The 12,137-nt window shown below is 37.0% G+C and overlaps 1 protein-coding gene across 1 annotated transcript in view; it reads left to right on the forward strand.

Annotated features, from left to right (window-relative positions):
- The window catches only part of EML6 (EMAP like 6), a 286,173-nt gene that overhangs the window by 271,704 nt on the left and 2,332 nt on the right, over positions 1-12,137 (forward strand). Inside the window, exons 35-41 of the mRNA XM_031950479.1 lie at positions 108-222; positions 3,278-3,466; positions 5,176-5,348; positions 6,086-6,248; positions 9,448-9,551; positions 10,657-10,810; positions 11,663-11,763. Of these exons, the coding sequence (XP_031806339.1) occupies positions 108-222; positions 3,278-3,466; positions 5,176-5,348; positions 6,086-6,248; positions 9,448-9,551; positions 10,657-10,810; positions 11,663-11,763 (999 nt within the window). The remainder of the gene's footprint in view (positions 1-107; positions 223-3,277; positions 3,467-5,175; positions 5,349-6,085; positions 6,249-9,447; positions 9,552-10,656; positions 10,811-11,662; positions 11,764-12,137) is intronic.

Consider the following 12,137-nt stretch of genomic DNA (forward strand, 5'->3'; position numbering starts at 1 on the left):
CTGGATAAAAATTGGTTGTACATTTGCTGAAATGATTGGTAAAGAGAATGGAAAATGGAGTAGGGATGAGGGTCTTATTCACCATATGCCTGCCTATTCCCTTTTAGGACCAAAGAAGGAGGAGCTGTGAAACTGTGGGACCAGGAGATGAAGCGCTGCCGAGCATTTCAGCTAGAAACCGGGCAGCTGGTGGAATGTGTACGCTCAGTGTGTAGAGGCAAAGTAAGTAGAAATCACCTGCCTTTCCCTTCTTCTCAAGTCCTCCCACTGAGCTTAGGGAAAAAGCAGGACTAAGCAAGTGAGGATCAGAGCTTACCTACATTCAAATGTAGGTAATCAACCCATAACTTAGAAAGGGAAGATGGCTATGGTATATAAAAGAATTTGGAACTTTTCATCTCAAAACAGACATATTTTGTTCTTATAGGCAAATAAATAATTAGGGAAGAATAGGGGAAGACAGATGAGCCTCACAAAACACTCATAAACTTCTCAGTAAAGATTGTATTTATTGTATTAGTTACAAATGATTGTGTTATCATTCAAAAAGAAGAAAGTCAAGAAAATGTTTATAATTTTTCTAAATATATATGGGAATATATGATCTCTTATCTAAAAAAGACTTGAGAGATTCAATGTCCTCATTTTATGAACGAGGAAATATTATGGCTAGATAGTGGCAGATCTAGTCAGTTCCATCTGACTCCCAGGACAGTCCTTTCTATTTCTGTATTTCTGAATTAATAAGCAATTCATGATTTTGTCTTACGGCAAATCTAGGGGCCAATTTTATACTTAATTTCACCACACAACAACAATGACAACACTTTAGCTTGACCTAAAATCTGATAAAATTAAGAACTAGGTCTTTGACCTACTGAGTGTACTCTCCAGGTCAATGGTCTGTAGCTTTTTGGCCAGAGTTTCTCTGGTCAAGTGAAATTTCAAGAACTTAAGAATAAGTGGCTTGGGGAAGAGGAATGGTGCTATATTTATAATAGATAACACTAGGGGGGAAAGTAAATTAGCACCAAAAGCTTGGACCTATGATGTTCTGAAGTAGCAAAAAAAAAAAAAAAATTGGTATGGTGGTAGTGGTAGGCAGTTGAATCAGCTTCCTTGACTAATGCTTTTCTGTCCTTAGGATGGCAATAGGAAGAAGAATAATTTTTAACTAGTCAGTTATGTGGAACACCCATTGTATATTAATTTGTAAACTAGATGTTGTTGGAATATAAAAAGAAAGAAACCTTTACAATAAGAATCCTGCCTTATCTTTTTACCTGGAAAACTTCTTAAAGATTATGATAGCATTCTCCTTTCTCCTTGATACAGTGAACATATATACAGGCAGAAGATACAAGTGTAATCAAGTGACACAAATAAAAATCCCAGACTCCTTAGTTTGGCACTTAACACTCTTTACAATCTGGATCCAAACCAGATTCCCATTCTTCCCTTTTAGGTTCTCTATTATCACATAATCATGACTTGTCACAAAAGTTAGCTCAGTGGCCATAAAAGTTAGCTCAGTGGCCATCTACTCCAACTCACCTGTAAAAGAAAAATTTCCTCTACATTCACATACAGACATCCCATAAATGAGAAAAAGGCAACATATTTCATTGTAGAATAACTCAGATTGTCAGAAATTTTTTCCTTACATCAAACTGAAATTCTAGATAAACTACAACATTTCCATCGACCACTTCATCCATTCCCATTGCATCTATAGTACTAGTTTAGAAACCTAATGAAAAAAGGAAACTAGGCATCATGACCTATTCTTGATCAAATTATGCTAGTTCTTTGTGACCATTGTTTCTTTTTCTAGCTTCTAATAACTAGTTTCTTTGTTCTAGAATTCTGCCAGGAATAAAAGTTAAGTTCATTGGCCTGTAGTTTGAAGATTATTTGTTCTGTTTTTTGAAAGTCTGGGCAATGCTTACCTTTATCCAATTTTGCAACATGTCTCCATTATCATTCAAAAATGTTTGACAATGACATTCACTTCTCTTGGTTCTTATTAAAGATAGTAGTTCTCTTACTAAAATCAGCTAGCTGCTTCCTACATATTTATTATGTAGTGTCTAGACCTATAATTTATTATTAATAGAGAAAATAGGAGCAAAACTTGGATTCAAATCTTACTCCTAGCTAAAGGACACTGGGGAAGTCATTTAGCCCCTCCACTGAGACTACTGGATAGCACTGTGGATAGAGAGCTTACTGGACCTGGAGTCAGGATGAAATGATTCCAATCCTTGGATACTTGTTAGTTGTATGATCCTGGGCAAGTTATTTAATTTCTGTTTGTCACCATTTCCTCATCTGTAAAATGGGGATAACAGCCTACCATCTAGTGTTGTTAGGATGATTTTTTAAAAAAAGTAATATCTGTAAAGCACTTTGCAAAACCTTAAGATGCCAGCATTTGTGTAATCCATGAGATCTTTCCAAATCTTTCTCTGAATGCTTTGAAATCTACTTTCCCAAAATCTAAGACACATATACCAGAATATTCCTAGCTTTCTTCCCTTATCTATCAAAAACTTTTAAGATGTAGTGATCACTTCCTCTCAAGGTTCCCACCATTTATATCCCTAATAAAAATAGGGATCTCTTTGGTAAGAATTAAACTACTCTAATCACAATTTTCTGAATTAATCAAGCCCATTTCATACTTTCTCTCTTTCCATCAACCTGTCTCCTATTCTCCTTCCAAACCCAATTCTAAAGTTTACCCTCTATGCTTAGCAAAAGCAATCTTTCCCTTCTCAAAACACTTATTACATATTATATCTCCCCTTAGCACTTAATCTATCCCTAATTTACATTATAATTATTTGATTCTTTTTTTTATCTCCTCTTCTGGAACCTCAGCTCTCTGATGGGAGAGGCCTTGCTTTCTTAACTCAGTGCTTTGCTGAATCATAGGAGGCACTTAATAAATGTTGCATTGAATTAAATCAAATTAAATTGAATGTTTGGGAAATGAGGGGAAAACAAGGAAATAGAATGACTTAGTGGTAGTAGGAAGTTGAAATATGCTACATGAGCTATCAATGAGTGAAATGAATGGATGAAAAATGTTTTAACAAGACAAAGAAGATAGTAAATAATAAAGACTAGTAGATTTTTGGTTGTTTTGAAAGCCACTATGAGTAGTTGAGATAGATGTAGGGAGAAGAAAGGGAATCCTAACTTTCTCTTTTAATATTATAGATATTTATTATATTTCCTCAAGTTTACATTAGCTTCATTTTTACTTCAACAGGGGAAAATTTTAGTGGGAACCAAAGATGGAGAAATAATTGAAGTTGGTGAAAAAAATGCTGCTTCCAACATGTTGATTGATGGACACATGGAAGGGGAGATCTGGGGTCTGGCCACTCATCCTACCAAGGATATTTTCATCTCAGCCAGCAATGATGGTACAGCCAGGATCTGGGACCTGGCAGATAAAGTGAGTGATGCTGCTTCCTTTTCCAAATGGGACTAATTTCAGAAATTGTTCCAGTGCCAAACCCCATCAAGGGGGTAATTCCTTTGACTGGGATGTGTTTGAGTGATACCAATGCCTTCTCCATAAAGGAATAGTAGTCCTTTTTACCTTTTACTTCTTTAGATTTAAAAATGTCCCTTATATTTTAAAAACACAACTACATTTAGGATGTAGTTTAAAAAAAATAGTCTGTGTAATGATGACAAATGGACTACCCCAAGAGTCTGCATTTGACATTAAAAAGGTCAATATTTTTATTACTGGCTTGGATAAATGAATAAATGAAAAAGCATTTATTAGGCACTTAATATATGCTATATATATATATATATGTATATATAGCACTATACTTAGTGCTAGAAATATATATACAAAAACAAAGACGGTTTCTGATCTGCCATAAAGGAGACCCAGCACAGAGTCCAAATTAAGTTGGGTTTCCTTATAGATGGTGAAATCCTCCAGATGTTCCTGTCAGTGTATGACAGACTACTAGTTGCATCAAGCCCAGAACATTGCAGAGGCTCCTGGAAGAGATTTGTAACCATGCAAAAAGTACTGTAGTATGGCAATGAGTTGTGGAACAAAATTGCATTATGTAAAGAATTAAAAAAGAGTTTCACTCAAAGAATAAGGCGACCAGAAAGGGGTCTGGAGATTATACACTATGTTAAGTTCTGTAAGGGATGTAAGAGCATAATGCAATCACTTCCCTCCAAGATATTATCATTGAGTAAGGAAGAAAGATTTCCACATATAAAACAATTAGGGAACAATTCAGAAGAGCATCATTATATACTAAATGATGTAATTTGTATTCCTAGTATTGTAAAGGGTTAAAGAAGGAAGAAATCTGGCCTGGAATTCCACAGGTAGAATTTAAGTTAAGCCTCTAAAAACCGTTCTGTTTGCCACAGTTATATCTTTAGGTCATGTTTCTGGAAGAAACTATAATAAATATTTAATATACACAACATTAATAGCTATCATTTATATAGTGCTTTAACATTTGCAACATGCTTTTACAAATATTTTCTCATTTTATCTCACAATGACCCCTGGAGGTATGTGCTATTATTATCCCAATTTTACAGATGAGAAAATTAAAGGTAAATGTTAAGTGACTTCTTACCTAACATTACACACAGCAAGTAAACGTCTAAGGCAAGATTTGAACTTACGCCTTCCTGACTCCAGGCCCAGTGCACTGTGCTCTGTTCCACCCAGCTGCTTCTGTGTATTAGAATGAATACCTAGAATTTATTCACGTATATGTTTATCACTCAATTAATCAACAGCTATTTAAGTGCCTACTATGTGGCAGACAGTCATCATTCATCATTTATTAAGCCCCTGCCATGGGACAAAACACTACACTGAGTGCTAAGGGAAATGGAAAAATTGGGTAGAAGAGAATTCCTGCCTTTGTGGAGTTGACTGTTCAGTGGGAGATCAGAAACCAGTAGCTAGAACACATTCATGGTTGCCCACTGGTGTGGGGACACTTATTATCAAACAAAAACTTACTACATAGCTAAGCCACAGTTTTCTGTAAGACATCTATGCCTGTGGGTTATCACAGCTAGGTAGGTCTAGCCATTGCATTTTCCTTGAATGACCAACTGAAGAAGTTTTATGATTTTTAAACAGGGTTCCTTATGTCTCTGCAGAAACTTCTGAACAAGGTCAACTTGGGACATGCAGCTAGATGTGCTGCCTACAGCCCTGATGGAGATATGGTGGCCATTGGCATGAAGAATGGAGAATTTGTCATCTTATTGGTGAACAGCCTGAAAGTCTGGGGGAAAAAAAGAGATCGGAAATCAGCTATTCAGGATATCAGGTGTTAATGGGTGTCATGGTGGGCACTCCACTTACTGGGGACTCAACAAGCCCTGGCCAATAGAAGAGGGCATCTAAAAGTACTCAGTTGTCACTCAAACCTTTCCTCTAGCCATTGAATGGATGCTTCTAGGGGTCTTATGCTATCACTGGTTTAAAAAAAAAAGAAAAAGAACAAAACTATAAATGTACTTGAATTGAATTTCATAATGTCTGCTGAGTTGGTTGAAACAAACATAATTACTTAGATAACAATATCATCCAAGACTATATAAATGTTCTCTTTATTACTATGGAACTACATTTGAATCATCTTTATTTTTTCCTCTACTTCAGCCAAGACAAAGGCGGGTTGGTAAACCAGTGTTTTGGTTTTGGTTTTGTTTTTGTTTTTTTTTTTTTTTGTAAAAATGGCAGGTAATTGAATTTTAAGATTTGAATGGAGATGATGGAATCATTAGGAATAAAGTAATTAAAAAGATCTAAGGCCTCTTGCAGACCTATATCAGTGATCCCATAACTGTGAGTAAGGAATATAGGAAAGGACTGACCACAAATTATTTTGAGATGAGATCTTGTTGCCTGTGAGGTCAGAGAATCCCATGGTAGATTTAATTTATAAGTAAATCTGTCAGATCAAAGTGAGAGCAGATTATGTATTTCTTTTCAAAACCAATTAAAAACTATTCTCTGGATTTTTATTATCCATTGAATATGCCCTTGGTTTATTTCTTCTAGAATGAGTCCAGACAACCACTTCTTAGCTGTGGGTTCATCAGAGCATACTGTGGACTTCTATGACCTCACCCAAGGCACAAACTTGAACCGAATTGGATATTGCAAAGACATCCCAAGCTTTGTTATTCAGATGGATTTCTCAGCTGACAGCAAATACATCCAGGTATGTTTTAGTTGAATTAAGTTTATTTCAATTGTATGAAACATTAATAATAGTTAGCATTTAAATAGCATTTTAAAGTTCACAGATTTTTTACGTAAATTATCTCATTTTCTCTTCATGACAATCGTGTAAAGTTGAAACTATTATCATTCCAATTTACAAATGAAGAAATTGAGATTGAAAAAGGTGAAGTGACTTGGCCCAATCAGATGGCTATTAGGTGTCTAATATTAATTAGTCAAGGTTATAAGCTTGGATAGAATAGGATAGAATTGGGTTGGATTGGATAGAATTGGACAAGGACAGGACAGGACAGGACAGGACAGGACAGGACAGGACAGGAGAGGATTGGAGAGAAGAGAATTGGAGAAGATTGGATTGTTTTGAGAGGATAGGATTGGATTGGCTAATGATTTCAATAGTAATGGGAAAATCCCATGGGAAGAAACTCCTACCAATACAGGAAATTATCTTTTTTTCAATTCAGTTCGACATTTTAATTAAGAATATTATGTGATTGGGCACTCTGCTAGGTGATGGGAACCCAAAGGGAAAAAAATTAAAACAAAAACTAGTTTTTGCATTCAAGGAGTTCACAATGTAATGGAGATATAACATGTAAACGTTAACACAAGATAAGTGCAGAGAGCGCATTAACAACTTAATGGAGCATGAAGGTTAGCTTTGAAGGAAGCCTGACATTCTAAGAGGAGGAGGAAACACATTCTAAGCATGGGGCATATACAGCTTGTACAAAGGCTATCAGAGGTAATCCAGAGGTCCTCTGGGCAAGGATTGCTGGACGGCGCTGGGGTGGGGGAAGGAAAGAGTCTTTCTTTTTCAGGAGTTTGTTGAGGAGTCCTTGAAGGTAGGGATGTGGGGCCAGGGTAAGGGGGATGGAATGGAAAAATGGGGGGGGGGGAATTAAAGTCACAGTGAAGAAGGAGAGCTATGAAGGTAGTGAGACAGGAAAAATGAAAATGAATTTGCAAGTTTGAGATTAGAGAGAGACAGCCCAGTTTGGGGAGATAAAGTAGGAGAAGTTAGATCCTAGAATTTCAAGCTGGAAGGAACCTTGAATATTATCTGGTCCATCACCTTCATTTTATAACTGAACGATCAAAGACCCAGACAGGTTAAGTGATTGTCCAATTTATGCAAAGTGGAATATCTGACTCCAATTTCAGTATTCTTTCCTCTATATCAGGCTGCCTGGTCGAGTGGTATAAAATGTAAAGAATTTTGAGCACCTTACAGAATATATACCTTATTTCAAGTGGAAGTCGCTGAACATTTTATAGAATAACATAATAGGATCAATTATAAAGAATCTCATTTAAAAGGGACTTCAGAAGTCATCAAATCCAACTTATACTGAAAACAAAAATCACCTACAGAACCAATTCTCCAGCCTTTACTAGAAGACTATGATCATTTTTACTGATCCATTTTGAATACCTCTATTTAAAAAAAAAAAATTGTTTTTTTTTTAGATTGGGTCTCCCTATGTGTCATCCAGGCTGGAAATGCAGTGTACACTCATGAGCCCCATTCTACTACTAATCAGCACCAAAACCTGGATCTTCTCCATTTCTTGACCTGGACCCATGTACTCAGCTACCAATATGGTGCCAGTCCTAGCACAGACCCCTAATAACCTTAGCACAGTGAAGCTTAGAACTCGAGCTGAAGTGATCCATCAGCCTCAAGTTGTACAGGGACTACACGCATGTACCACCGTGCCCAGGGATATTACATAGTAGTGTTCTTAAAGGCACTGAATGAAAAGCTGGAAAAAGAATCTGGTTGGATCATTTACATCTTCAGCAAAAAGTAGGAGTCCCCCAGTGACCTGGATTGGCAACATCCATTGCACAAGGGAGAAAAAATGGTATCTTTTTGATTTGTCCACAATGGGAAAAGAGTTCAGATTTTCCCAGAAGAGGCAAAGAATCTGAAAATCAAATTTTCTCCCATACAAAATGCTCTCTGAATAATTCAAATCACATATTCTCAATGAGAAAAGTCATCTCTTTTGCTGGGAGACATGGCTTTTATTTTCATCATTGTCCTGAGCAGAGTTTTCAACACAGTAGGTGCTCAACATATATTTACTGGAAGCACTAGAGTTGGGGGCTATTAATCTCTTTAGAGTCATGGACAGTTTGGTAAAGCCCATGGACTTCTCAGAATTGTTTTTAAATGTATAAAACCAAATACATAAGATTTCAGAGGAAAATAATTAGAGTGGAATAGTTATCTAAATATTTTAAAAACAAGCTCATATTTCCCAAGTTAGGTGCCCTAACTTTAGCTAAATGGCATATGGATAGAGTGCTAGGATTGAAGTCAGGAAGCCCTGCATTCAAATCCTGCCTTAGATACTTTCTAGCTATGTAACTTTGGGCAAATTACTTAACCTTTCTGTCTGCCTTAATTTTCTCAACTATAAAATTAGGATAATAGCACCCAGGGTTATTATGAGGATCAAATGAGATGTTTGTAAATAGCTTTGCAAATTTTAAAACTATATATTTTCACTTTTTAAAATTGTTTGCTTGGGTTTTTTTATTTTGTTTTTTTCCATTTTGATCCGATTTTGTGTAGGGGGGTAGCATGATGAATATGGAAATATGTTTAGAAGAAATACACATGTTTAATCTATATCAATTGTTTGTTGTCTGAGGGGAAGGGGGAAAGAGAGAAAAATCTGGGACATAAGGTTTTGAAAAGATGAATATTGAAAACTATATGCATTTATTTGGAAAAAAAATACAATAAAAATATAATAAAATGTATTTTAATAAAAATAAAAATTAATTTTGATTAAATTTAATTTTAAAATAAAATAAAAACTTATAAAAATAAAATACTATATATACACACACATATAAAGGCTAGTTACTTTTATTATTAGAATTACTAACACAGGAAGTGAGTAGGAAAGTGAGAGTGGGTGATAGCTTTTATCACCCCTGAGAGGCCAGATGTAGTGTCTATACCCAGACCTAAACACTTAGCTCTCTGAATTAGCTGCACAGCTCTTAGCTCCAAATTAGCCTGGGATGATGAAATGAGCTCTTGGGATGGCCCCAACTATTGCTAAGGATGGGTGGGTATTTTGAGGAAAATGCACTATGAGGCAATATCCTCTCAGGCAAGATAAAACTGGTCACCATGAGTTGCCATTCATTTGCAGGTTTCAACAGGCTCTTATAAGCGTCAGGTCCATGAAGTCCCACTGGGAAAGCAGGTGACTGATGCTTCAGTTATTGAGAATATCACCTGGGCCACCTGGACAAGGTAATTCAAAGCAAATCCTCCAAGGAAAAACATCAAAATGTATTCCTGTCTCGGATTTTGCTGCCTTATTTATACTTATTTAAAGGAGATTCTGGGACTGAGTAGTACAGGTTCAGTTAGGATCCTTAACTCTGAACTTGCCCAGAATTTTTAAATGAGAATTCACTCTTCAAAAATCCACTTTTACAGGAAATCTCTTATTCCCTTTACTGATGTCAGGGGAAATAACTCCCCTCCAACTTAAACTGAACTTCTACTAATAAATCCAAGGACCTGGAACCCACTAAAGGTCTCTTGCTAACCCAATTGATGGTGGACCTGGGAGAAAAGGGACTAGAATTACCATGTTGACTCAAAAAATAGAACTTTCTTCTTAACATGAATATAAAGTCTGGGTATAATCTATAATAAATTTCACTTTCGGTATTTTTCTACATTTTTCCTTTTAAGATCTAATTTTAAGGGTCTAGCCTATATGGGGACACACTAGATAAAGTGCTGGGTTTGGAATCAGGAAGATAGCTTCCTGAGTTCAAATCTGACCTACTTAGCTGTGTGACCCTGGGCAAACCCTATTTGCCTCAAGTTTCTTCATACATGAAATGAGTTGGAGGAGAAAATGGCAAACCATTCTATTATTTCTGCCAAGAAAATCCTTAATAGGGTGAGAGTCACACACAACTGAAAAAACAATAAACATCCATATATAGGTGATAGGGGATTGGAGGCAGAGTGCTAGCTTTAGAACATTAGTGTTTTATTTAGCATGTGGAGAAACCATTTAGGAGAATAATCAAAAGGAAATGTATTGTGCAGAGATCAAGGATGTTAGTTAATGAAGAAGAGATAAGAGGAAAGTATTGTTTTCTACAGTGCTACATTAGCAAAAACAAAGAAGGAAAAGGAAAATTGGCCAGAACTGAACAGAAAATTTCACAGACCTCTGGGAAATAAAGTTAATATAAAGCATGCATGAGGTAAAAAGGTTCTGTGATAAAAAGATGCTTCCCTCTTCCTCTTGCTTTGCTATCCCCTAAGGGATTTAGGAAATTTATTCCCGTCTTCCCAATCCCCATTTCCATTTCATATTTTCTGATTGGAATAGCATTCTAGGAGATGAAGTCATTGGGATCTGGCCCCGAAATGCAGATAAGGCTGATGTCAACTGTGCCTGTGTAACCCACGCTGGCCTGAATGTTGCCACTGGAGATGACTTTGGGCTGGTGAAACTCTTTGATTTTCCATGTACAGAAAAATTTGTGAGTCTTCATTGGAATGTAGCTGCCTATGCTGGGTAATATTTTCCCCAAATTCCTTGGTGCCCATAGGCCTATTAACTAGTTGACCAATCCTGTGCTTTTAGCATTTAGTACCTTTGGTGTCCAAGCCATGGTAAGGAGTGGGAAATGTTCACGGGCAGAGGTGGAAGGGTGGAGAATGAGAGATCAATCAGGAGTCTAATTAATTAAAAGCCAGAGCTTCCAGGGCAATAGCAGCTCCTTACACTGAATATACACCCGTTAGTGTTCTGGTCCATCCCCCTATAGCCATGAGATGAGACAATAACTAAACTTAGATGGTGTTTTGTAAGATCCTGGAGGCCACAAAAATAGCTTTTGCTCAATTGTGCTTTGGAAACTATTCATATCCACACAATCATAGAAAGCAGACTTTCTAGGATAAAGGGTGGAAATTTTATTTGAATAAGGAGGTCAATGAGAGAGAGAGAGAGAGAGAGAGAGAGAGAGAGAGAAAGAGAGAGAGAGAGAGAGAAAGAAAGAGAGAGAAGAGAAGGGAAGGGAAGGAGAGAGAGGAGGGAGGGAGAGGGAGAGAGAGAGTAGACTTATAGGGTAAAGGGTGGAAATTTTACTTGAATAGAGGTCAGCTAAGTAAATATATATAAATGGGGCATAAAGTAGAAAAGGGAACAGAAGGCCTAGAGTATGGAAGGAAGTCAGAGAAGAACAAGTGATAACATAGGTTGTTTGGGAAATTGGCATAAAGTGGGGGAGATGCTATTAGGTGGCTTTGAGGGATTTGTGACTGCTGGGAGGGACAGTGATATTGCAATACTCTGACCCAATTTTCTTGGTGTCGACTTTCATCTACAGGCCAAACACAAGCGTTACTTTGGTCATTCAGCCCACGTGACCAACATCCGGTTCTCTCATGACGATAAATATGTGATCAGCACTGGAGGAGATGATTGCAGGTAATCTCTACAGTGCAGGCTCCATGGCTATGTTCTTCTGATTCCCCAGGCCTGATTGCCTCCTGAGTCTCACCAGGTCTGACCTCATGCAGTGAGCCTTAAGTAAAACTGTAGGTGATTTCTGAGTTCTTAGGGAGAATGGCAGCATCAAAGTTCAAGGTCCCAATCCGACTCTGAATAAGATTGTGGACAGGTTCAAAGTATCCTTCGAATACTGAGTACCCAAGGGCCTTGTGACTGGTTAACAATGGTCACGTAACCAAAATCAGTCCCATCCCTTCAAGTTGCTGTATATAAGCAGAAGGGTAGATAGTTCTCAATCTGGATGTCTAACTATTTCCATTGTTCATTTAGTTCATTGAGATAATTAGCAA

The sequence above is a fragment of the Sarcophilus harrisii genome, chromosome 2 (genome assembly GCF_902635505.1).
Source record: "Sarcophilus harrisii chromosome 2, mSarHar1.11, whole genome shotgun sequence".
Lineage (NCBI taxonomy): Eukaryota > Metazoa > Chordata > Mammalia > Dasyuromorphia > Dasyuridae > Sarcophilus > Sarcophilus harrisii.